Below are 26,064 nucleotides of genomic sequence, written 5' to 3'. Positions count from 1 at the left end.
AAAGGAGGCAAAGAGTATTAGAGCATAGTCCACCTTTTGCCAGTGCACCACACAGGTTCTCTATCTAGGTGCTATTAAAATGATATAACAATTTTAGACTAGCTCCAAGTTTGGGTTTATATTTTATGACCATCTTCCCTCGCAAATACCAATGGTAAGAGACTCTTCTTGGAATATTATAGGAGGATTTCACCCAGTTCAGAATGGGGCTGATTGAACCTGATGGTTTTCTTGAAAATGTATGAAAGTAGCATATACTTTTTGGGGTGCCCCCATTCCTTGGGCAGCAGTGTTCACTGAACAGAATGAATGTGTCTACGCCATTCGGCAGGCTTGCACCCTTACATTGAAAACCACTATCTTTTCCTATTGAGCTTGTTCTTTCAACACTTGGTGAAAACTGGGTAAAATCCTCCTATTGGATTTCAAGAAGAGACTCCAACCTGTATTGTTTGTGAGGGAAGATGGTCATATAATATAAACCCAAACTTTGACCTACATTAAAATTAGATCATTTTTAATAGCACTTAGATAGAGGACCTTTGTGCTGCACTGGCAAAGGATGGACTATGATCTAATACTCTTTTCTTCCTTTCATAATTCTGTGATTTATGGGGTCAGATTCTCTGCTTTAAACAGTGGTTCAAAGGGGCCATAAAGCCAATGGATATGTCCCCCGAATGGATCAGGAAGCCTTTACTGGCTCCTTTGCCATGTTCAGGCTTAATAAATCTAGACAATAACCTACATTTTGTAGAGTGCCCTTTATGATTGTGTGGATAAATGTTTGTAGTCATTTGTTTTTATTGTAAGTTGAATTAATGCTGGTGAGAGGTGTCTAGTTGTGAGGCCTGCAGACTTAAGTCCTCTCTCTATCCACAGAAGCAGTTTTCCCCAGTGATTAAAGCCAGCCAGTGGAGGAAAGATTTCACCAAGGATGTTTTTCCTACTCTGTTTACAAAATAGCAGGGTGACCATAATATCAGCCAAATGCCTAGTTCTTAAGCAATACTTTAAGGTTCTGCTTGTGAAATGTACAATACACTGAGAACAGCTAAACAAAATGGTCACAGTTTATATTCAGGTTCAATTTATAACTGATTTATAAAGGGTTAATAAATGATTGTTGTCTTAAATAGTTAATTGTGATATGATTTTTATTCATTATTTGTCTTGTGGCATCCTAGGCACCCAACAGAACCTTATTGACAAGACCTGACCTATTTGGAGGGCCTAGAACAATATCAACATAGCTTATAATCCTCTATAACATCTGCTGCTGATATGCTTATTACATGTCTGGAACATGCTTATGAAATCCATTCATCATTTGTTAATCCTTTATATATCATTTATAAATAGAACTTTAGCATAAAGTGTGACAAACAAAATCCACTGTCAATATTGTGGAATAAATAAGCAAAGAAAAAAAGACCCATTTTTGATTCACAAATTTCAAGCAGCACAAATAGCAGAAAAACTCAGAGCCTGAAGTAATGTCCATTAGGGTTCCGTAACAAAACTTACTGAAGATAAAGAAGCAAAGATCATCAACTCTTTGGTTGTTAAATACATTGTGTATTTTTGTGGTGAATTAGGAAGTAAAACTGTCAGCTGAACTCACCATCAACAGGACATAAGTAAATTATTGTTCGTCACAAAAAGGGAAACGTAGTAACATATTTAGCAGCAGTCATTTCCCCTGTTGGGAAATCTCCCCCCTTTTCCCCTGCCCCCTTTTCTCTCATTCTCACTCTTTGGAATGGGAAAGGTGCGTCCAAAAAAGTTGTTGGTTCTGACACACAGCTGATTGCACAATGTGAAAACATTTCCGTTGTGTGTTGAGTTGCATATAAAGCCATCTATTAGGACCCTTCCAATGCTACATGAAAGCCTTGCCTAGAGTTCCACAGGAGAAGCCACTGGGCAAAAGAATGCAGAATCAGAAGTAAGTAAATGGGAGGGAAATGTCATCTGGGAAAAATAAGTTGTCTACTGGTTTGTGGAGACTGCTGGTCAGCACAATAGAGGGAACTTAAATAGGTGAACAAAGCAGCAAAATATTTTCATCATGCAAATAATCAAAAGGACAGAGAGAGAGAACTTTGCTGTAGGATGTCACGTGTATCTTAGGAACTGTTAATTCAACAATTCCCTCGCCCCTTCCAAAAAAGCAGGGGAGATGTTAAGAGAAGTTTGCAATAATAGAGTATTTCTTAATGGAATTTTGTTTTGGTCAACCCTGTGAAGAAGGCAAATAGCCCTAACTTCAAAATGCACGGTTATAGTCAAACCAGCAGTTGTTAGCTAAACTGAGCTAGTAGAAAGGAGAAAGTCTGAATAAACAGATTGGTAACATAAGTAGAAGAAGCCTATTTATGTCTGTGTGTGAATATGATGTGTGTGCCAGGAAAAGTATGTCTTTTTTTTTTCTTTTGGAGAGAATTCAAGGTGATTCTCCTTGGTATCCGGGCACTAACACTGTTAGGTAACCTTAAGTGTATGTGTGTGTAACAGATATCTATGTATATAGCATGTGTGTATCTGTGTAACACGTTTCTATTTAAACACAATGTGTGAATGGATGTGAATTGTATACTATATGTGTATTATGTGTCTGTTCTATATTGTGTGTGCACAGTGCTAATCAAGAAGAACCCTACTGAAATCAGTGGAGTTTAAAACTGGTGTGAGATAAGAAACACTCCTGTAGCATTAGCATATATGCACAGAGAGATACACCTTTCCCTTGCTAAGTCAGCATGTCTGGTGGCTAGTGAATGATTGGCAGTGGAGCATAGCCATTCTATTTTAAATTCCTTCTCCTATCTCTGCCTCAGATTTTAAAATAGTTTCTATTTGTGGGAGTGGAACTTTGTATGTGGGTTTTGCTCATAATTACTTGTATGTACCAATGATCATTTTCATGCTGAAAACCCATTGGCACACAAATTGAACACCTAACAACTTGGGTGTGCATGTGATTTGGCGGCCAAGATGTACACCCCAAATTAAGACTAGGATGAAGCCCCCTAAAAGTGTTGAGTCATCATTTTCATGCTTGCTGTTATGAGGGATTGTTCCACCAGAGCTGTAGGGGCTGCAGATTCTGTGGCAGGTTGTATGGGTCTTATGAAATGAAAAGAATGACAAAGCTGATGTATCTATGTGATATTTCATCCAGACTCTATCATGCCACAAGTCAGAAGAGGGAAGTAGTGAGGGCAAAAAAACTAACTTGTTTTAAGATTGAGCTTGATAAGTTTATGGAAGGGATGGTATGATGAGATTGCCTGCAATGGCATATGGCCCAAATATGCCTGCTGTGACTGCTATTAGCAAATCTCTCCAACAGCCAGAGATGGGACACTAGATATGGAGGGCTCTGAGTTACTACTGAGAATTTGTTCCCAGGTGTCTGTCTAGTGGGTCTTGCCCACATGCCTAAGGTGTAACTGATTATCATATTTGGGATCGGGAAGGCGTTTTCCTCCGGTCACATTGGCAAAGACCCTGAGGATTTTTCACCTTCCTCTGCAGTGAGGGGCATGGGTCACTTGCTGATTTGAACTAGAGTTAACTATTACAGGAGTTGGTGGGTGAGATTCTATGGCCTGCCATGTGCAGTAGGTCAAACTAGATGATCATGATGGTCCCTTCTGACCTTAAAGTCTGTGAGTCTAAGACCTGCTGTCACTGGACTATTGCTTGGGTGGACTCTCTGAAACTTTGGAAGGGATGGACTAAAGTGTGTCCTGGTTGGAGGGGCAAGTTGCAGGAAGAGAGACCACTGCAGAGATGGAGCCACTGTTGGCCACAAGGAGCTGCAGCTGCGGTGAGTGAACCCCTTCCTAGGTCCTGACACTGATAATAGTAGGTTGTATGGGAGCAATAACAAGTCAAGCAAGTCTGTATTTGCATGGATGTGGGGCGCAGGCTGCAGAACTCTGTTAGCATTGTAACAAAGCTCATTCACCATATGGGATTTCTCTGGTGACAAATGGGTCTAAGTGCGTGCACAATTTTCATATCAAGTGTGCTGGCCAACCAATTGGATTTGAAGCTTTACAGTCTGAATATTTGTCTCCTCAGACTTCCATTTGGCTGATTTTGTTTATCTACTGTAGTGACTGCTAGGGAGATGCAATTGTTTTCCACGTTCGTACAGTATATGCAGCATTTGACTTTTCCTGTTTCATAGTGAAGGGACAATTCAACTTTTTTTTTTTTTTTTTTTTAGTTGAACCAGTGCAGGTTAGATGTTTCTGTTTGCTAAGGGTGGACTGGATCAAAGCTAGCCAGGTCCCAGATGTACCAAAAGTTTAAGCACGCAGACCTTTCTTCTAATCTCTCAAGAAAGTCTGTTATTTATACTTCATTTTCCCCTACTTTTCCTCTTTGCCTGTGTGGTAACACTAAACTTTTTCTAAATGTATTTTTGACAACTACTCCCTTCTGCCCTTTGTCTGGTGCCAGTGATATCCTTGATAATTCATGAGTTGTATGCACTCATGCAAGTTACGTGTGTAAATCATACATAGTTGCATGTCTTGCAGTGGCCATGCTGCAGGTCTTCTATTGCAGGGTAGATTTACCCTAACACTCCCTCTTGAGAGGCCATTTTCATCTCTACAGTGTGTTGAGACCAGCTAGCACTTTTCTATGCAGAGAAGCTTCTTCCAAACAGTTAGACCTAGCAAATTAACAGGAGATGTTTTCCCATTCAAAAGATTTGGAATAGCTCTCTCCACTGGCATCCCAATAATCTCAATTCATGCAAAGTGGTTTGGTTTTTAGTATTTACCCTCTCCTCTCTGCAGCAGTATTACTTTTAATCAGGATTTTTGTTTTGTCTTTCTTTCTGTTAACAATCTCTTATGAGAGTTTACAGTGATGGGAGTTATACAAGATAAACACAGCCATCATCCACCTGCACAACATGGTCCTGTTAACTCTCCCATTGGTGTTAATTATAGAATCATAGAATCATAGGAGATTAGGGTTGGAAGAGACCTCAACACGGTCCTATCAACTCTCCCATTGGTGTTAATTATAGAATCATAGGAGATTAGGGTTGGAAGAGACCTCAGGAGGTCATCTAGTCCAACCCCCTGCTCAAAGCAGGACCAACCCCATCTAAATCATCCCAGCCAGGGCTTTGTCAAGCTGGGCCTTAAAAACTTCTAAGGATGGAGATTCCACCACCTCCCTAGGTAACCCATTCCCGTGCTGCACCACCCTCCTAGTGAAATAGTGTTTCACTAATATCCAACCTAGACCTCCCCCACTGCAACTTGAGACCATTGCTCCTTGTTCTGTCATCTGCCACCACTGAGAACTGCCTAGTTTCAGCCTCTTTGGAACCCCCCCTTCAGGCAGTTGAAGGCTGCTATCAAATCCCTCCTCACTCTTCTCTTCTCCAGACTAAATAACCCCAGTTCCCTCAGCCTCTCCTCATAAGTTATGTGCACCAGCCCTCTAATCATTTTCCTTGCCCTCCGCTAGATTCTCTCCAATTTTTCCACATCCCTTCTGTAGTGGGGGGCCCAAAATTGGACACAGTACTCCAGATGTGGCCTCACCAGTGCCGAACAGAGGGGAATAATCACTTCCCCTGATCTGCTGGCAATGCTCCTACTAATGCAGCCGCATATGCTGTTAGCCTTGTTGGCAACAAGGGCACACTGTTGACTCATATCCAGCTTCTCGTCCACTGTAATCCCCAAATCTTTTTCTGCAGAACTGCCACTTAGCCAGTTGGTCCCCAGCCTGTAGCAGTGCATTAGCTAGGAAGCCATGCATCATTGTCGTCCCCTTGCAGGGATGACAGAGGCTCACGAAGCATCAGTTCCTGCCAGTATTTGCTCAGATATCTCTTTCTCTCCTTCGTCCCATGGGAGCCAATGAACTATATGTCAGTTTCAGAGTAACAGCCGTGTTAGTCTGTATTCGCAAAAAGAAAAGGAGTACTTGTGGCACCTTAGAGACTAACCAATTTATTTGAGCATAAACTTTCGTGAGCTACAGCTCACTTCATCGGATGCATACTGTGGAAACTGCAGAAAACATTATATACACAGAGACCATGAAACAATACCTCCTTCCACCTCACTCTCCTGCTGGTAATAGCTTATCTAAAGTGATCACTCTCCTTACAATGTGTATGATAATCAAGTTGGGCCATTTCCAGCACAAATCCAGGTTTTCTCACCCCCCCTCACCGCCCCCCCCCCACAAACTCACTCTCCTGCTGGTAATAGCTCATCCAAACTGACCACTCTCCTCACAATGTGTATGATTGTGAAGGTGGGCCATTTCCAGCATAAATCCAAGTTTAACCAGAATGTCTGGGGGGGGGGGAGGAAAAAACAAGGGGAAATAGGCTACCTTGCATAATGACTTAGCCACTCCCAGTCTTTATTTAAGCCTGAATTAATAGTATCCAATTTGCAAATGAATTCCAATTCAGCAGTTTCTCGCTGGAGTCTGGATTTGAAGTTTTTTTGTTGTAAGATAGCGACCTTCATGTCTGAAATTGCGTGACCAGAGAGATTGAAGTGTTCTCCGACTGGTTTATGATGTTATAATTCTTGACATCTGATTTGTGTCCATTTATTCTTTTACGTAGAGGCTGTCCAGAAAGCTTATGCTCAAATAAATTGGTTAGTCTCTAAGGTGCCACAAGTACTCCTTTCCTTTATATGTCAGTTGAGTCTCCTGAAGCTCATAGCTTAAAACAAGCTTATTTTGGAGCTTCTTCAGTTTCAGATGCTCTTTAGGATAGTTTGTGTAACTGGGATAGGGCCTTTATTTCTGCTCATCAATTGATATAGCCAGAGATATTTGAGAACCAGTCTGAATCCATCCTGGAGGTCAGGATTCAACCCCAACTGAAGTGTACCCTGCTACTGGTCCAGATTCCAAAAGAAACTGAATACAAAGAAAAGCTGCTGAGTTGTTGCTCTCGTTAGTCCGCACAATCCAATGACCACTATCTTCAAAACTGTATTGGAACAGACTTTATGTAGGCTGGGCACTACAAGGGGGCAAAGAGTGATAGGGCAAGAGCAGTTAGCTGTTAAAATATATTATACGATGTGAGGTGATGCACATTATCTTATGTATTGTTATACATGTGATCTTCTCACCTGCAGGCTTCAAGACGCTGTTCCCCATTTTTCTCTTTCCTGTTTCCTCTGGAAGAAGATGGCTGGGCTCCTGTTTGTTATCTGTACATACATAGTGGATGCCTCTGCCTTCAGAATCCAGCATGTGGAAAGCACAGGTAACGGCAAAGCTCATATCAAGGATTTGAGCTAGAGCATTTGTTTTCCTACCTTTATTTATTTATTTTTTTAAAAGTGAGACACTAACGAAACAATTTCTCTGGTTTACGTAGAAAATTGCCAGGGTCACACCACGTATTTCAAACGCTACTTTGCACTGAAAGGAGAACCTGTGATCCTGAAATGCCCTTCCTTCAAATACAAACACTTGGACTTTTCCAGCCATCCGTGTAATCTGACATGGTCTAAAAATGATTCAAAAATGATGACCTCAGGAGGAGATGAGGAACCAAGAATCTGGACACAAGATGATGCTCTTTGGTTTTTACCAGCATCGTTAGAGGACTCTGGACAATATGTCTGCACTCGAAGGTAGGCATTTAAATAAAAATCCAGTCCACTAAACTATTTGACTGTGCCTAAAAGATCTTATTGGCTTCATCCAAAGCTCAGTGAAGTCCATGAAAAACACCCACTCTCTTTGGATCCCTGTAGTAAAGTTCATGAAGTAAATATATATTTGTAATCTTGATTGTACCATAGAGAGGGCTTCAGAATTATTTCCCCTATTTTTTTCTGCTCTGTTTTACATTTAAAATAGTAAGTCTTGATCTCCTTGATTTTGCAGGAAGACCCTTTATAGGACTGGACTGCTAGAGTAAAATAATTATGTCAAACTAGGCTGAAACTTGAACTGTGACTTTTCCAACCTTCAGGGAAGACCAAAGCACAAAGGGACTTGGGCAGCTAACTGCCTCTCCCCCGCCTCCGGTCTTCTCGCAAGAGGCACCCTACCTCCAAGAAATGGATCCCACATGAGAATCCCAAGCAGAGATAGGTGCCTCCCTCCAGGCCAGATTTAGGCACTGAACTCTCTGAGAGGGGTGGAGCTTAGGATGCACACCTCTCCTTGGCATCTCCCATTGGCTATCTTTAGGCAGAGAGTTGCCTAGCATGCTGGTGTATTCTTGGGCACCTGTCTCCCTGCATTCATTGTACAGGAAGCCTGAGAGCTGAACTCAGGCTTTTGAATCCAAGTGATTTCTAGGCACCTAAAAGTTAGGGGTGGTGACACTGAATGTGCCAATGCCTAAATCCCTTTGTGAATCTAGCCACTTGTCACAGTCACACTTGGAAGGTTTACAAATTTGAAAGAAACTTTCAGGTTCAAGGAAGGATCCAGAATCTGGTGGTGCTGCTTGAATGTCTGGAGCAGAGAAGAGGGATAATGACATCACAATAGGCTGAATCTTGATTCTTTCTGACTCTTAAAGGCTATACCTGCCACCATCCTGACCCAGTTCTCCTATCCTCCATTCAGCCCTCCACTACAAAGCTAGCACTGAGATTTCTGAGATTTATAAAGTAAGAAACAGACAGAATTTAAAAATGTAAATATTTGAAGCTGCCTTTATAAAGGAGCACTAACGCACAAACAAGGAAATCTAATTTTCCTCTTGCAAATCACCGTTAAGGAATTTACCATACTTTTCAGTACACTGTGAAATGAGGGTATTGGCAAACTATTACAGTTCTCCACCTCCGCCTGATTAGCAATTATTTTACTACTGACTGGCAATTTCATACTGATTAGCAATTATTATGGATTATAGCGATATGTGCAACACTATAATGACGTTATAACAATATTAACAGCAACAGACAGCAGTGGGTGAACGCAAGAGCCTGCACATTGCAAAAGAACAGGTCCCAGTCTTGCAAGCATATGCAGACCATTTTTATCAATGCATAAAGTTAAAGCAAATTCATTTAAATGTTTGCAGGATTGGGGTCTCAGAGGTAAACTTGTTGGGGTTGTGAACTTGCTTTGCAATACCTGACAGGTATTTTATGATGAAGCAATTCTGCTTAAAACAACAACAGGTAAATAGCTCTTTTGTTCAGTCTTCTGGGTTGGAAGCAAACCGCCACTATGCAATTATTACAGAGGATGTAAGACTGGGAACTAAAGTGAACAATTCCATCAGAGGATGGACAGAGAGAATCCCTATCAATCTATCCAGTAGATATAGTCTGTCTGGAAAATCCTGCTTTGAAACTTACATAAACAAAAGCCCCATTGGGTCAAATGGGAAGGAGATACTAAATATTGTAAACACATCAAAGCAGAGAAGGTGTCCTTTTTTCTAGGTTTTGTAAAGTACTATGAACACCTGTCACTCTATAAATGCCTGTCAATAATAAAACAGCAGCAGCCATATTTTTAAGAAGTGCTCTGACTCAGCTTTCATATTCGTTGCTTAGATTGCCACTGACAGGCTCCAACACCTGCACTGTAGAATTAAGATCTTATTGAAGCGAATGGGTGCAGAAGCACACAGTTCACAACAGAGCTGCTGCTGTTCAGCAGGGTACATTCTTTCTTTTTTCCCTGCAAGGCCGGGCAAGCAGGAAAGATTTCCTCAGGGAATGCAACAAACTCAGTGCTCTGGAAAACTTGAACTTTAAAATCAACAACCCACCACCAAAAAGTTTTCATTCTTCCAAAAATAACACGGGTGACTTCCCAGAATCCCTGCTCGTGACCTAGTATTGACTCACACTTGACTTACCAGAAACCGGCTACTGAGAGAAAGCAAGGTACAAAGAGGTTAACTGACCCGTCCAAGGTCACCGGGTAGAGATTAGAACCTACCAGCCCCCTACTTTAAGCACTGACAATGCTGCCTTTGTGCTGACTGAGGTATTCCAGATGTAATCTGAATCTGTTGATGGCAAGAAAGACATAAAATGTTCAGACTATCCCTGCAGTCACTGTGCCACCAAAATTTAATACAATCTGTCTGGCCACAGTGGAAAGGAATAATAGGTGAAGTCTGACCTTGGAGTACCGGCTGAATGACTTCTGGTCATTATGAAGAGAAATGAGACTCTGCTCTATATTTTAACAGAATTATTTATAACATTAGCTGCCATGCTCCTTCAGTCTTTAGGACTAAAGTGGCCTCTCTCACCTCAGAATTGAGTCACGGCAGCAGGACAGTATGAGGAGGCTTGTACTGCTCATGCTGTGTTGGTTCGGTTGGTAAGCAGTGGACTTTGGTGTCTAGGGCTCTCAATCAAGCATCTTGCACAAGCATTAAATGCATGCCATCCCGCCCCTTTCTGTGTGGGTGCACACCTGTTAACATCTATCCTTCATATGCTTGCAGGAATTCCTCTTACTGTGCTATTGTCTCCATTCACCTAACAGTTACTGAGAAAACTGCTGTTCATGAGATTTCCTATCATCAAATTCTCTTCACGTTTACTTCTGGAAAACTTGTTTGCCCTGATCTGGGGGATTTCATACAAAAGGAAACAGACTTGGAGCTAAAATGGTACAAGGTAGAGCTTTCACCTCTTCTAAAGAATCAGAGTCATAGAGTTTAATGCCAGAAGGGATCACTCGATCATATAGTCTGGCCTGTGTGTCACAGGCCACCACCGCCACCACTCGGCACCTGCACAATAAACCCAACAACTGAAATTAGACTAAAGTATTACAGGCCACAGGAGACTAGATGATAACGTGCCACAGGCAGAGAATAGGTGGGAACAAGGTGCACCCAATGCCCAAGACTCCTGCAGTGGCAGAGAATTGATCAAGTGAGAGAGATCTAGATAATCCGGCAAGTGACCCATGCCTTTTGCTGCTGAGGAAGGCAAAAAGCTCAAGGTCCCTACTAATCTGACCTGGGGAAAAATTTCTTCCTCGTTCAGCATAGGGTGATCAGGTAGACGCTGAGCATGTGAGCACGAACCAGTCAGCCAAGCACCCGAGAGACAGAATACTTGGTACCTCCTCAGAGCATCAATCCACCCTGTCCAGTGTGCCAGCTTTGGCCCCCTCTCAGGCTTCAGAAAAGGAGACAGAAAAAAATAATAATCCCAGAATACATGGCGGGGCGGGGGGATCCCTTATGACCCCTGCAGGTGACTGACTGAAGCCCTGAATGGTGAACTTTTAGGAACATCAAACATGAACTAGAAGCTGAGCTGTTTCAGAGTTTGCCTAACCCAGGCACTAACTCACCTTCTCTCTGTCTTCTTTTATGTGAGAAGTTCCTGTGACTTGCTCGTTGCATGTTGGGACTGTGCAAAATGCATTACTGATTTACCATGCTCTTGTTTGAATGTATCACAAATCAATAGCGATAATCATTTCGTCCAGAAGTCTCTTCTGTACAGTTTGAAATTCCACAGTACCTAGTTGTACAGCAAATAAAGAGCATAGGTCATTAGGCTGGTTTACAAGGCATCCTTTTTACTGGGGTTGAAATCATGCTAGCAAAGTTTCCCTGTTCAGCTTTCACCTGAGAAACATGCTGTAGTTTATTTGCCTAGGTAACATAAAGTTCAGCTCTACAGCTTGATTAATAACATGGCTGTCAGCAGGGCTGACTCTAGCGTTTTTGCCGCCCCAAGTGGCAAAAAAAACAAAACAAAAAAAGCCTTGCCACCGAACACGGAGGCGGAGTGATGGTGTGGCCGCCGAATTGATGCTGGCGACTGAAGAAGAGTCAAAGAATTCCCGCCACCGCTGAGGGCGGATTGCCGCCCCAGAGCCCGATGTCCTGCTGCCCCTTTACATTTGCCGCCCCAGGCACCTGCTTGGTTTGCTGGTGCCTGGAGCCGGCCCTGGCTGTCAGGAAAAAACAGGCCTGTCCACAGTGGGAAAGAACACATTTGTTGCTAGCAAAGCTCAACAGAGTATTGGTGATAACAGCTTGGCAACATGTCACATCTTGCGAGACTTGGCACGGGAAAATAATATGGTGCCATGGGAAGATATATGATTGCTAAGATGTTCTTGTATCTCATACAAGATCATTCCTATTCTGGAAAGAAGCTCATTATATATTCTCTTTAGCCAACATGCATAATTTAAGATGACAGCATTTGAAAATACATGTTAATAATAACAATGTATCACACTTCACATAGGGCCTCACATTGGTGGATTGCAAAGTGTTTTACAATTATTGATGAATTCAGCCTTGCAATGCTCACCCTTGAAGTAGCACAAGTGCTATTCTGTCTATTTTACAGGTAGGGAAATAAAGGTGCTTAGATACTGTAATCATAAATGTGATATAAAATCTTAGATAAGAGAATAAGTAATTTCCCCAAGGGTTACACAGAAAATCAAATCCAGGTCTCTTCACTCCCTGGCCTATTTTAACCATTTGGTGGTTGTTATTTCTTTAGGATTCTGTACCTTTGGATGAAGACAATAAAAAATTCAAAAGCTTGAAAGGCACACACTATCTCTACATCAGCTTTGTGTCATCAAAAGATTCTGGCTATTACACCTGTGAAATGTCTTTTACCTCTGGAGGCACACTGTATAACATCACCAGAACTATCCAGCTACAGACTTTGGGTAAATACTTCCCACTTGAGATGGTACAGTACTTAACAAACCATTTGGCCGGAATGGTCTTTGTCACTGCAATGTACAGACGGGAACTCACGTTAAGTCTTTCACTGTTGCTGCTGGTTAGCTGCCAGGGAAACTGGGATATTAGAACAGCATGCATGCTGCTTACTTTTAATAATGGTCCAAAACAGTTTCACAGAAAACCCCCAGGCACTGCTCAGCTCAGTGCTTTGTTTGGCTAACAGTTGAGCCAGCATTGACATTAAGCACCACATTTCTGGGCAATAGAACATATGTTGAAAGTGCCTGTAGTCATTAAACTGAATAATTTGTCACAAAAGTCAATGCAAATGTCTTCAGAGGGCTTAGGAAATATAATATTTAGTTTAATAGGGAATGGTGGGAAAAGACATTCATTTCACTTTCTCTTTTGTAAAATGGTACAAATTGCTTTGCCTGCTGCACTAAGAAATGCACATGATGGCTGTCTGAACACAACACAAACAACAGAGGGCAGGAGTGTTACATGTACGTTGTTCAGAATATGCAAAGACCTAGAAACATGACTGTGTATTTATTCTATTGACCCTGCAAATGGCGCAAATCCTTCAACCCTTCCTTGCTTGAGTAGTGCCTGTCAGACTGCAGTCTGCAATTTAATCTCTCATACCTGACTGCAGAATGGTCTGGGTAATCTGCATAGAAGTAGTTATTCGATAAATGCCTTCTTATTGTAGTATTCAGCTAGCCTGTGGACAGAGACGATGCAGTGTGTGGTGCATATAACCACAATGTTAAAAGGGACAAGCAGAACAAGCTGTGCAGAAGAATCATAGAATCATAGAATATCAGGGTTGGAAGGGACCTCAGGAGGTCATCTAGTCCAACCCCCTGCTCAAAAGCAGGACCCACCCCCAATTAAATCATCCCAGCCAGGGCTTTCTCAAGCCTGACCTTAAAAACTTCTAAGGAAGGAGATTCCACCACCTCCCTAGGCAACGCATTCCAGTGTTTCACCACCCTCCTAGTGAAAAAGTTTTTCCTAATATCCAACCTAAACCTCCCCCACTGCAACTTGAGACCATTACTCCTTGTCCTGTCCTCTTCTACCACTGAGAATAGTCTAGAACCATCCTCTCTGGAACCACCTCTCAGGTAGTTGAAAGCAGCTATCAAATCCCCCCTCATTCTTCTCTTCCGCAGACTAAACAATCCCAGTTCCCTCAGCCTCTCCTCATAAATCATGTGTTCCAGACCCCTAATCATTTTTGTTGCCCTTCGCTGGACTCTTTCCAATTTATCCACATCCTTCTTGTAGTGTGGGGCCCAAAACTGGACACAGTACTCCAGATGAGGCCTCACCAATGTCGAATAGAGGGGGACGATCACGTCCCTCGATCTGCTCGCTATGCCCCTACTTATACATCCCAAAATGCCATTGGCCTTCTTGGCAACAAGGGCACACTTCTGACTCATATCCAGCTTCTCGTCCACTGTCACCCCTAGGTCCATTTCCGCAGAGCTGCTGCCTAGTCATTCGGTCCCTAGTCAGTAGCTGTGCATTGGGTTCTTCCGTCCTAAGTGCAGGACCCTGAACTTATCCTTATTGAACCTCATCAGATTTCTTTTGGCCCAATCCTCCAATTTGTCTAGGTCCCTCTGTATCCTATCCCTGCCCTCCAGCGTATCTACCACTCCTCCCAGTTTAGTATCATCCGCAAATTTGCTGAGAGTGCAATCCACACCATCCTCCAGATCAAGAAACAGTGCATTAATGAAAATGGTGCCTCAGGGCTGCCAGAATACTACTACCTAATAGCAGAAGCAAAGTTTAAAAGGGAAGTGTGCTGCTAAGGGTTTCATTTGGATGCAGGGGCTCATTCTTGACTTCTTGACTCCTCAAACACTTACATCCTCTGCTCACAACTCATGCATTTTTCACTCTGTGTTCTTCTGAGTTTGGGAGTAGATGTGCTGGGAACTTGAGACTTACTGCTCCATAGAAAGGACTGTATGTCTGGTGCCTAATCTTGCAGGTATTCCCCACTTGCTCACATCTACCTTTAAGCTCCCCACCGTGTGCCACTACTTTTGGGATCAAGACCTGAGTCTAAGCACATCTATAACAATGTTCCCTAACCTGCGTCCCTTCCCTTGAAACCACAATTCTGCTTGTGAAGGTATCACAAAATGCTTTACAACAGAATAAAAGCAATAAAAATGGCTAACTTCTATTTGTGTTCTTGTAAGTCTATTAAATTGTCTATTGCACTCACCATGATTATTGTTCTCTCAATCCTGGCAGACCAAGAAAAGAGATTCAGTCCAGTGATTGTATATCCAGATCAGAAGACTACATTAGCTGCTCTTGGTAAGGCCAATAACTATTCACTTGTTTCCAAAAGCAAGAGAATATAGGGTGTATTCAGCTCCATTGACTTTGATTTATACCATCTGAGGATCTGCCCTGTGGTGATTTTCATTTGTTCTCTTTAAAAGTATCACAGATTGTTTTCCAGTAGCCATTACTAAAGAAAAATGACAGTATGTTTTAATAGTAAAGCAATTTCAGGATCCTTAGAGGTTTCAGAGTAGCAGCCGTGTTAGTCTGTATTCGCAAAAAGGATAGAGCGGGGGGGCATATATCACATCAGCCACACTAACAGAGGCTCGTTCACCTGCACATCTACCAATGTGATATATGCCATCATGTGCCAGCAGTGCCTCTCTGCCAAGTACATTGGTCAAACTGGACAGTTTCTACGTAAAAGAATAAATGGACACAAATCAGACGTCAAGAACTATAACATTCAAAAACCAGTCGGAGAACACTTCAACATCTCTGGTCACTCGATGACAGACCTAAAAGTTGCAATTCTTCAACAAAAAAACTTCAAAAACAGAATCCAATGAGAGACTGCTGAATTGGAATTAATTTGCAAACAATTAATTTAGGCTTGAATAGTGACTGGGAGTGGATGGGTCATTACACAAAGTAAAACTATTTCCCCATGTTTATTTCCCCACCCCCCACTGTTCCTCAGACGTTCTTGTCAACTGCTGGAAATGGCCCACCTTGATTATCACTACAAAAGGTTTTCTCCCCCCCGCCCTCCCCCCCGCTCTCCTGCTGGTAATAGCTCATCTTAAGTGACCACTCTCGTTACAGTGTGTATGGTAACACCCATTATTTCATGTTCTCTATGTATATAACTCTCCCCACTGTATTTTCCACTGAATGCATCCAATGAAGTGGGCTGTAGCCCATGAAAGCTTATGCTCAAATAAATTTCTTAGTCTCTAAAGTGCCACAAATCTTCCTTTTCTTTTTGAGGATCCTTAGAGTGGATTAGCTTATCCTTTGCATCAGTAACTTTCCCTGCTCTAAGAAAAGGAGTACTTGTGGCACCTTAAGGACTAACAAATTTATTTGAGCATAAGCTTTCATGAGCTACAGCTCACTTCATCAGATGCATTCAGTGCATTCTGTAAAAAGGATCTAGGGTATGTGGTAGTTTTGACGAGCCCATGTGGTTTTTTGGGGGGAAGAAATGATTTCCTTGCCCATGATGTTTGAACTGTAACTTCTCAGCCACTCTGGTCACTAATTACAGAGCAGATTGGTATGGTCTCAGTGTCATTTCCTCATAGATTATTTTATGACATAAACTTTAAGCCCCCTTTCCTCTTACCCCCCCCCCCACCAAATCCAGCATATATTTTAATAGGCTATTTTACTTTATATTGTACATGAAGTTGTGCTCTATGAGTTTGATTATTCACTGCCTTGCACCTTCTATTGCCTAAAACTAATAGCAAATAGAAATTCTTCCCTTGTCTACCTCAGGGTTTGCATTTTACACTAACTTTGCACTCACTCCACACAAGTATAAATGATTAAACTAGGTGTTTTATTGGGCTCTTTATTTTTAATATAAAGTAGGTGCATCCTGGTGAAGATACATTGTGCTAAGTCCATATTACAATTATTCTTGCAAAGGTTCTAATTTTTGCACTGTGGTGTTTGCCTATTTTTGGAGGCCCCTTTTTGTATTTGAGGTCCGGTTTTAACAGGCTTGCCTTGAGCAGACAGTCCAGCTGTGAATGACATTACACTGCTGGCTAGTCAGGTTTTTCTTGAACTGTAAATTGTTCCCTTGACGCACAGTAACTGCGGTGTCTCAAAGCTTCGTGCCAGTGGCATGTGGACTTATCTTCTGAGTAATGTGGTTAGAGCAAATGTTACCAACTAATGTTTGGAAAAAAATATATAATCAGTTAGTCTCTAAATAATGGGGATAGCTGCCGAGAAGCAGAGGATGGACAAAAATTCTCTACGTACAAGGTCAGAAGAGAAACCCATGCTCAGTGTATGTAGGGAGTTTACCAACTCTTTCAGTGGGAGTTTACAGTATGTGAAACAGTACTTGCTAATACATCTGTGAATTTTTTTTCTTTTTCTTATTTCTTTTTAAACAGGCTCCAGACTGATCCTTCCATGTAAAGTATTTATTGGATCGAGTAAACATTTTCACACGGTCGTGGGGTGGCTAGCAAATGACACTTACGTTGATATAACTTACAAACAGGGCAGAGTTACAGAGGGAGAGCGTCTGTAAGTATTAAGGAAATGTCACGCTCTTTGTTTCTTTGTTTGTCTCTCAGAAACGTTACAGGGACATACCATGCTACTGAACGTCAGGGAGTGAAGTGGTAAACGTTCTGCTGAAAATGGTAGAGCTGGAAAAAAAAAAAAAAAAAAAAAAAGGAAACAAACAAGCAAATTAAACTGAACCAAAAACGCCCCAACTATTGGTTTCTGAATAAAATCAATGAGTTTATTTAATGTCATCATTTAAGCCCTGCTCTTACACAAGCAAGCGAGGACTCTTATGCCGCAAATAGTCCAATTGATTCCCAATGAAACTATTCACATCTATTGAATTATTCACCTGCACAAATGATCAGGCCTTTATAGCAATGGCCGTGCGACAGAAAATGCGCTGAGGGAGAGGTACAATTTCTATCGGCTTTAAAAGAAAATTGCAGCGATGGTGTCTCATTAATATTGTAGAAGTTTGAGATAATCACAGCGAGAAAAGGAGTCATTCTAACTGGGGGTGAAGTTCATTGCTGTGGCCAGGGCCAGCACAAGGCTTATGCACCTCTTAAATCCTTCTCAAGGCCTCAGAATAGACACTGTAAGTGAGATTTTAGTGGTGAATTTCTGCACAGGGGTGAATTTCTTTGAGGGACGGGGTATATGCAGTCTGGCCTGGCAGTCACAGCTGGACTGGTGTTCACAAGTTGATAGCAAGTGGGGATCAGAGTAATTGCTAGAACTGAGATTGATAGGCAAGAGTTGGGGTCAGAGACAGAAGATCAGAGGTGGTTATCGGGCTGGAATCAGGTGGCAGGAATCAGGAAAGCAAGGTGTGGTCAGGAGTCACAGCAGGCCAGAAGTCTGTGTGTTTGCCCAGACAACTTCCCAGGGCACCCAGGGTTAAATAGGGAGCATGGGCCAACCAGAAGGCTGAAGGGAGCTGTCGCTCTGGTCCCTTGGGGCAGTACTTCCTGTGGCACCTAATCTCCACAGAGCTCCTTGGGTGGGGTTCTGCATGGCCTCCTGTTGGTGATGTGTGACTCTCATCTGTCCTATCCTCTACAGATTTGGGTTCTAGTCCCATGGATCCTATAATTTCCTTAGACAATCAAAATTCATACCAGAAGCCTCCAGCCCTGCAGAATGACTCCAGCTCTGCTGCACAGAGGGAAGGCACCAGTGGAGTGGGTGCAGCAGTAGGGCTATAACCCTCCAGTGCACAACACATTTATGATTGTTTAATCATTTGCCATCAGCTCAATAATAGTTCAAGCATAAAAAGAACCCTGAAGAAAATGTTTAATTCGAGATATTCCTTTCCCTCTCCATTTAAGCCATTATTAAAGCAGGCTGGAACTGTTTTGATAGTCTTTTCCACTCAGCTCTCAATATGGGCACAAGCCTAATCCCCTTACATGTGAGCAGTCCTTACTCGGGTGAGTGGTTTCAAACGGCATTCTAACTTGAGTAAGCATGAACAGGATTGGGCCCTCCTTGGTCATTATCCCAGGTGACATCAAGAACTAGTCTCAGAAAGGCTGTCTGTGATGTCAAATGAGAAGGTGACCCTGCAGAGGAAAATCAGTTGAGCATGTGTCTGTTTTGCTGCTTTTATGATGCACAAAGAAGATCTGAAAGGGTTTAAAAATAAATTCGGCTTGCATTTTGTTGAATAAGAAATTCGGATCTTGTCTACCCTGTTTTTCCTCGAAGACTCTATGAATGAAAAAATAGAGAACACTGAAAAATCGGGCCATTAAATAACTAGACTAATCAAAATGGATGCCATGAATGCACTAGGATGTGAACAGGGTGGTTTAGAATGTATCCCATAGTGATTTTGGAAACAAATCAATATTCAATAGATTTTAGTGTTAGAAACTGGTAACTGAACAGATCAAAATCACCAAAATTATTATAGTCTGGAAAAGTCAGGTATAAAAAAAATGACAAATGCATTGTTTTTGTTCCAGGGAAATTGTAGAAAATGACGAGAACTACATTGAGGTGCCACTGATTTTTGATCCAGTCGGAGAAATGGATTTTTATACAGATTTTAAGTGTGAAGCCCAGAATAATCATGGACGCCAAGTGCTGCCAACACGGGTCAGACAAGGAGGTATTTATCTTAACTGCATGCTAGTGGGAAAAGCACACTGTATTTGTTACTGGCCGTGAAATCCAGCTAAGCCATGTTTGAATAGCTAGGGCTGTGTTTGAATTATTGTTTGGCACATAATGGCTTCTTCATTTACCTGCCTACTCATTGTTATTTCTGTGTGTATATAAAGTCTGCTGCAGTTTCCACGGTAAACATCTGATGAAGTGAGCTGTGGCTCACGAAAGCTCATGCTCAAATAAATTGGTTAGTCTCTAAGGTGCCACAAGTACTCCTTTTCTTTTTGCGAATACAGACTAACACGGCTGTTCCTCTGAAATCTAGCATGAAAGGCACTGTCCACTGTCTCTATAGAAACTGCCTGTAGGTGACTTCAGTGACATTCTGCCCAGGTTTAAGGGCTTCATGGGAGGGATCCTGTTGCTGGAGGGGCCTAGGTTTTTAAAGATAATGGGTGACATTTTGGCCTCAATGAAGTCAATGACAAACTCCCATTGACTTCAAAGAGCCAGGATTTCACCCAGCTCCTCAGGTGAGACCAACAAATAAGGGAAATGGTGAGAACAAGGATACCCTTAATGTCCCAGTTTGTCACACATGGGCGGGCTCCGAAATAGCAAAAGGTGAAAATTACAACTGGCTTAGATATTTTGGTTCACGTTTGTGTGGAGACTGGCCCTTAGTTTAGTGCAACTGTGTTATAATGTAAAAGACCACTGGACACATGGATTGAGAAACAGCTGTGAAAACAGTATGAAATAATACTGATTTTTCTTTGCATGATGTTGGTGAGTGACTAAAGCTTGCTCACTTGGCACTGGAAAGGCACAGTAACATTTACTGCCTTCATCATAGTCACAATTCACTCATGTCAACTGTGTGATTTGGGCTGTTTTGTTATATTGCTCACAGCTTCCCTGAGTTGTTTAGGTAGCTAGATATTACTCAGGTGAAGGAAATGACATGGATGGAGGTGGATCTTCTGCTAGTTTTTGGTTCCAATGTGAAAGATAAAGCATAATCCAAAATGAGCTGCATTATACTTTTTCCACTGGAAAATATTTACTCTTGGAAATCAGTCCAATTTACTTTAATAAAAATTTCAGCTTTAGTTTGTTTTGTTCATAGTAATTTAAGGTTCTGATCCTGCAGTCTTCATTCTACACTATTCTTCTCACCCATGGGGTTAACCCCATTAAAACCAATGGGATTATTCATGTGAGAAAGGGCTGTAGGATCAGACACCGATTTTTCTGGGGAGGCTTTTCTGAATTTAGGTAATTGTCTTTTTAAAATATACATAATGTTTTTCTCTGGATTTTTACAGCATCCAGTTTGCCCTGGCATACTGCAGCAATTCCAGTAGCCCTGACCTGCCTGATTTTGGGGGGATTATGCATGCACAAATGCTGGAAGCGGAGAGCTGGTAACGGATATGCTATAGCCAAGTTGTAACTGGGAAAACCTGTGTTACTCTTCAGCCATCAACCGAAATGTTTTCATCCAGCCTATACTTTAAATGAAACAAGGCAAAATATCTCAGGCCAGCCACATTATTTTCTAGGAGGGTGGATATTAGATACTTTCTCTTATCTAAAGTTGTTTGACTGGGTTAATCTGTAAATACGGTGTTTTTTGTATAAACAACTATGTACAGAAAAAAGGTGGGCCATTATTCTGCAATTGGAGAGATTTTTGCAGTGTCATGAAAGTGTCTGCGTATCTCTGGTGTGTCTCCTGGTTATGTGGTAGAGGAAAGGAGTTGTCCCTAGTCCTTGTAACTACTATAATCTTATCACTCAGAAAATAATTATTAAAAGAGTGACTTAAGCATACTCCTTCCCCGAAGAACAATTCCAGTGGGGGCAAAGGTAGTGTTTGTTTGCACTGCCTATCCTTATCTTTTCTCAGACTGAAAAAGAACCAGGCTCCTTTCCACTGGCAAACAGAGTCATCATGACAAGAGGAATTATTTTCTTGCCTGCTTACTGTGCTTTTCCACAGAAATCTCAAGTTTTGTTGGATCGTGTTCTACTTAGGATATTATTCACTAACATATGCTTTCCAAAAGAAACAAACAGCTCTACATCAGTATAATACAGTAAATATAACAGAGAATTCCATTTTATTTAGTCAGCAGAAGCCTGGTAGCTAGAGATTCATAGGCAAATATAACATGGTTTTTACTTTTGCTATTAAAACAATCCGGAGGGACACTACTGTAGTCTTGGAACTGTAAATGCATTTTCCATAAATCATTTGACTAATCCTCGCTTTGGTTCCTGGAAGTGATTTGACAACCCACCAGTAAAAATACCATAAGCTTGTCTCAGAGCCTCTACTTATTTTACGTACCACTGTTACATATAGTGGGCCTGATTCATCAGTACAATTACTTCCCTAAAATCAATGAAATTACACAAGTATAAAACTGCTGTGAGATCAGAATCAGGCTCAATGTGTTGTACTTTAAAATTGAAATATACAAAGAGTCAAAACAAATACATAAGGAACAAATCACAGCGCCGTTGGACCAATTAGATTAATCTAATGCTACTCCATTGCTGACAAACATTGAATAAATATGCTATGTCTTGGACTGGTAGAATCTCGGTGATTAAAATGAACATAGTATCTAGATTATTCTTTCTCTGCAAGCAATAATATATGTGAAAGTAGAGGAACAGTTACATGACATGCAGTGGCTATTATCTCCATGTGCATAGGAAAGGAGGAGAACTAAAGTTAAGGCTTCAGATTTGTATAGGTTCCCAAAATTAGCAGGCGTCACAATCCCCCATATAAAATTATATGTTCAGATATTTCAGCTGAGAGGAATTCTAAACTGGTTGGGACAGAGTCAAGACAAGCATTGATTCCAAATAAAGGAATCATAATACACTGAGAAAGGCCAGGGAGTATAGTTCCATGCATTTCAAGAACATAGAATCTACACTGTTAACAATGATCCATTTACACTATAAACGTCCCTAGATATCTGGGACAAAACTTCAAACAAGCTACTTAATTTCTACCACCCATTGTAGGTAGCTCAGAGTTTAACCCAAAAAATGTATTGGGGTGTGACAGGGCAAAATCCCTCTACTATTCAGACACCTTCCCTTGTTAAACAGCTGTAGTTTATTTACATTGCTCTTCCCACCACCTTTTCTAATCAGAAACCATATTATTTATGCTATCAGTTCTTCCTGGGTCCTCCACCAAGGAGGGAGAAGATCTCTCTACCCAACAATCATCCTGACTCTGCAGTGAAGGAGCTGACCCTGAGGAGCCAAACAGCTTGGCTAACTTTTTTTCCCCCTATATAGCCTTACATTTCCTTGTTCCACTTGTGGCTGGAAACGAATGTGCCAAAACACCACAAGAGAGGCTGGTTTTGCAGTATTGCCTACTCTCCCCCACAACAAGAAGCAGTGTGAAATTTCCAGCTTAGTTTTGCAGATCAGATAAACATGTTCAGTGTTTCATGTGTATACTTTAACTGAGGCTTTGTATATTTTGCGGTTACCCACCATTAGTCTCAATGCACCCCAACCTTGAATTATGGGAAAAACTAAACTTTAGACTGCTTTATATTCAGACCTGAAGAGGAATAAAATACCAAAGAGAGGCATTTTTACATCACAGGCTCACATTTGAATGTTCTCCCTTCCACGCTCTTGCCACTTTCCAGACCATATGGTTGCTATGGAAGAGGGGTGGGCAACTTTTTGGCCCAAGGGCCACATTGGGGTTGTGAAACTGTATGGAGGGCCAGGTAGGAAAAGCTGTACCTCCCCAAACAGCCTGGCCCCTGCCCCTCCCACTTTCTACCCCCTGACTGCCCCCCTCAGAACCCCTGACCCATCCAACCCCTCCTGCCCCTTGTCCCCTGACCACCCCCTCCCAGGACCCCCCATCCAACCCCCCTGCTCCCTGTCCCCTGACTGCCCTGACCCCTAGCCACACCCCTGACAGGCCCCCCAGGACTCCCAAACCATCTAACCCCTCACTCCTTGTCCCCTGACCACCCACTCCTGGGACCCCAGTCCCTAACTGTCCCCCCCCCAGGACCCCACCCCCTATCCAACCCCTCCTTCTCCCTGTCCCCCCTTTCCCGGGACCCCCCACCACCCTGGGACCCCATCCCCTATCCAACCCCTCCTGCTCCCCGTCTCCTGACCGCTGCGCCCCCCCCAAGCCCCTGCCCCATCCAACCGCTCCCTGTCTCCTGACTGCCTCCTGGGACCTCCTGCCCCTTATCCAACCCCTCCTCCCCCCTCTCCCTTACCATGCTGCTCAGAGCGGCAGGACAGGCTTCTTGGAAAGCCTGGGGGGTGGGCAGGTGCAAGCCGAACTACCCACGCGGTGGCATGGCTGTGGGGGAGGGGGAACAGCGGGGGAGTGGCCGCGGGCTAGCCTCCCCAGCCGGGAGCTCAGGGGCCGGGTAGGACAGTCCTGTGGGCTGGATCTGGCCCACCTCTGCTCTAGAACCATAACTTGGAATTTCTTTTATTTGTATGTATTCAGAAAGTAATGAAGAAAAAATGGCTCTACCTTATTGAAGAGATCTGCTGCTTCTGTGTCATCCTATAGCACTGGGCCAACATAGTTCACCTATCTGTGACACTTCAGCTCACTGAGATGCAAAATAGTGATTTTACTTGTCTGGCATAACTCAGTGCTAAGTTTCCAAAACACTGAGTGTGAAGGACTCTGACTGGAGTGTGCTGCAGTTACAGGCCAAAGCAGTTTTAAGTCTGTGCTAAGCTGTGCCCTAGGGCAAACCAGCCCATGCAGCCCTTGGGATCTGAGAGTGTGGGTGGAAATGTGGCAGAAAGCCACTCCTTCCCCAGGTGTGCTGTTTCAGCACACCTGAAGATTTGGCTTGATATAGGTGTTGCACTCTTAAAAAAAAAAAAAAAAAGCACACCTCTGCAAATATATCGGAGAATGTCAGACTGTGACAGGCTATTGGCTTTTTAAAAATATTTAAATTGCTTTACTCTCTCCCACTCGGTTTAAGCTTTAATGACCATAGAATCTAAACACAGTTCTATGCATTAATAAGTAACCTCCTTTGTAAACTGAACACCAAAGAACATAACTATCTCAAAAGTGAGAAGCACCCTTTTTATACACATGCAGAATAACTTACTGGGAAGCATTCCTTGAGCTTCACTTATAAATATGCTTTTAAATTTAATAGAAATGCAAGACTCAAGCTATGTAATTTGCAACTGATGTGCCTTTCTACTGTTTTTCTAGTCCATGGTACTTTCATCATATATAATGTTTCATTTAACATGTGAGTGGGCCTATTCTGCCTTGGATAGAGTCCTCTGGCACTTACATTCAGCTGAGTTGGAGATGTGGTGATAGAGGAGTCACCCTCGTGGTTGGTTTGGCTTCTGCAGATTAGTTATAGGTCTGCAATGCTGGGAATGGGTGACTGAGAGGGGGAAGAGCTGATATGTATTTATTTATGTGCAAAAAAATGTCTTAAATGACTTGGAACCCTCAAGCTGTGCAAATAGCTAACTGAAGCAATGGTGTGATTTTATTACTGTGCCTCCACCCCATCTTTCCATTATGACTATTATTTTTATTATTTATTTGTGTTACTGTAGCCTGTAGGAGCCCTAGTCCTCGCCAGGGATCCCGTTGTGCTAGGTGCTGTACAAACAGAGCAAAAAGACAATTCTTGACCCAAAGAGCTGACAGTCTATGTTTATGTTTTGCCTTAACCTGTGGTAACTTGTCTTTAACTAGATTGGAAGCATTTTGGGAAAGCGGCTGCATTTTCCTACAGCTCCTAACACAATGGGGCCTCATCTTGCATGGAATCTTTGGGCGCTACAGCCATCTCTTTTAGTACGGTGTAACCCATTGCCAGTATATATTGTGATTATTTCCATTCAGAACCTTGGGCCAGAGCCTGAACTGGTGTCCATTGTCACAGCTCCATTGGCTTCAATCGAACTATGACAATTTACACCTGTTGAGGATCTGGCCCCCTGCTCTTTAGTGTATCTATAATACCATGATAACTTTCCTGTCACATAGCAGGTTATCTGTTCACTAATATCACATGCCCAATGAAGTACCGGATGCTCAGCTAAGGTTTGGCTTTCACAGGGGCAAATTGTACAAGCCTCTCTCAGCCGGCACACCAATTGATTGAATTGGGAAGTTGGTCTGAGTGAGAAGGGATAGCAGGGTCTGTTTCACACTCAGTAAACGTTGCCATTTCATTGATTTTACATGACAAATTGGAGGCAACTGTAAGTTTTATCCTCTCTTTTTTTAAACACAGTTTTGGCACATGAGGCTCAGTGTTCCCGGCTGCAGGCTGTTTTGTTAGACATACACTGAAAATGAGCTAGGCTGTTAAATGGTTGATGCGCTACAGTGCGGGTACTACACTATGCCGCTGTGAATCAAATCTGGGTTGTAAACATTGTTAAGGAATTTATCATCATCCCTCTTTCCTCAGTTAAACTTCCAGTGTCCTTATTTTCAGCCCTTTCCTGAGCGAAGAGATTTGGCTGATCAAAAGATGTAAATATTGAACACAATTGCTGGCTATGCCTGCTAAGCTGCAAAGCTTTGTAATCCTGTCCCAAGCCCTAATGCATTCTAGCTGATGAACAGAGCTGCCAGTTGCCTCAGG

General features: G+C 42.4%; 1 protein-coding gene across 1 annotated transcript; it reads left to right on the top strand.

Annotated features, from left to right (window-relative positions):
- The first annotated feature begins 1,769 nt into the window (after positions 1-1,769).
- IL1R2 (interleukin 1 receptor type 2) lies at positions 1,770-21,718 on the top strand. The gene is made up of 9 exons (XM_048857557.2): positions 1,770-1,948; positions 7,155-7,285; positions 7,400-7,658; positions 10,460-10,634; positions 12,498-12,672; positions 14,975-15,040; positions 17,149-17,284; positions 19,246-19,391; positions 20,719-21,718. Exons 1-9 carry the CDS (start codon positions 1,887-1,889, stop codon positions 20,844-20,846), a joined length of 1,278 nt encoding a protein of 425 aa, XP_048713514.1. The 5' UTR covers positions 1,770-1,886; the 3' UTR covers positions 20,847-21,718.
- Positions 21,719-26,064: the final 4,346 nt, after the last annotated feature.

The sequence above is a fragment of the Caretta caretta genome, chromosome 1 (assembly GCF_965140235.1).
Source record: "Caretta caretta isolate rCarCar2 chromosome 1, rCarCar1.hap1, whole genome shotgun sequence".
NCBI classification, from domain to species: Eukaryota; Metazoa; Chordata; order Testudines; family Cheloniidae; genus Caretta; species Caretta caretta.
This window is presented reverse-complemented; position numbering and strand designations above follow the sequence as displayed.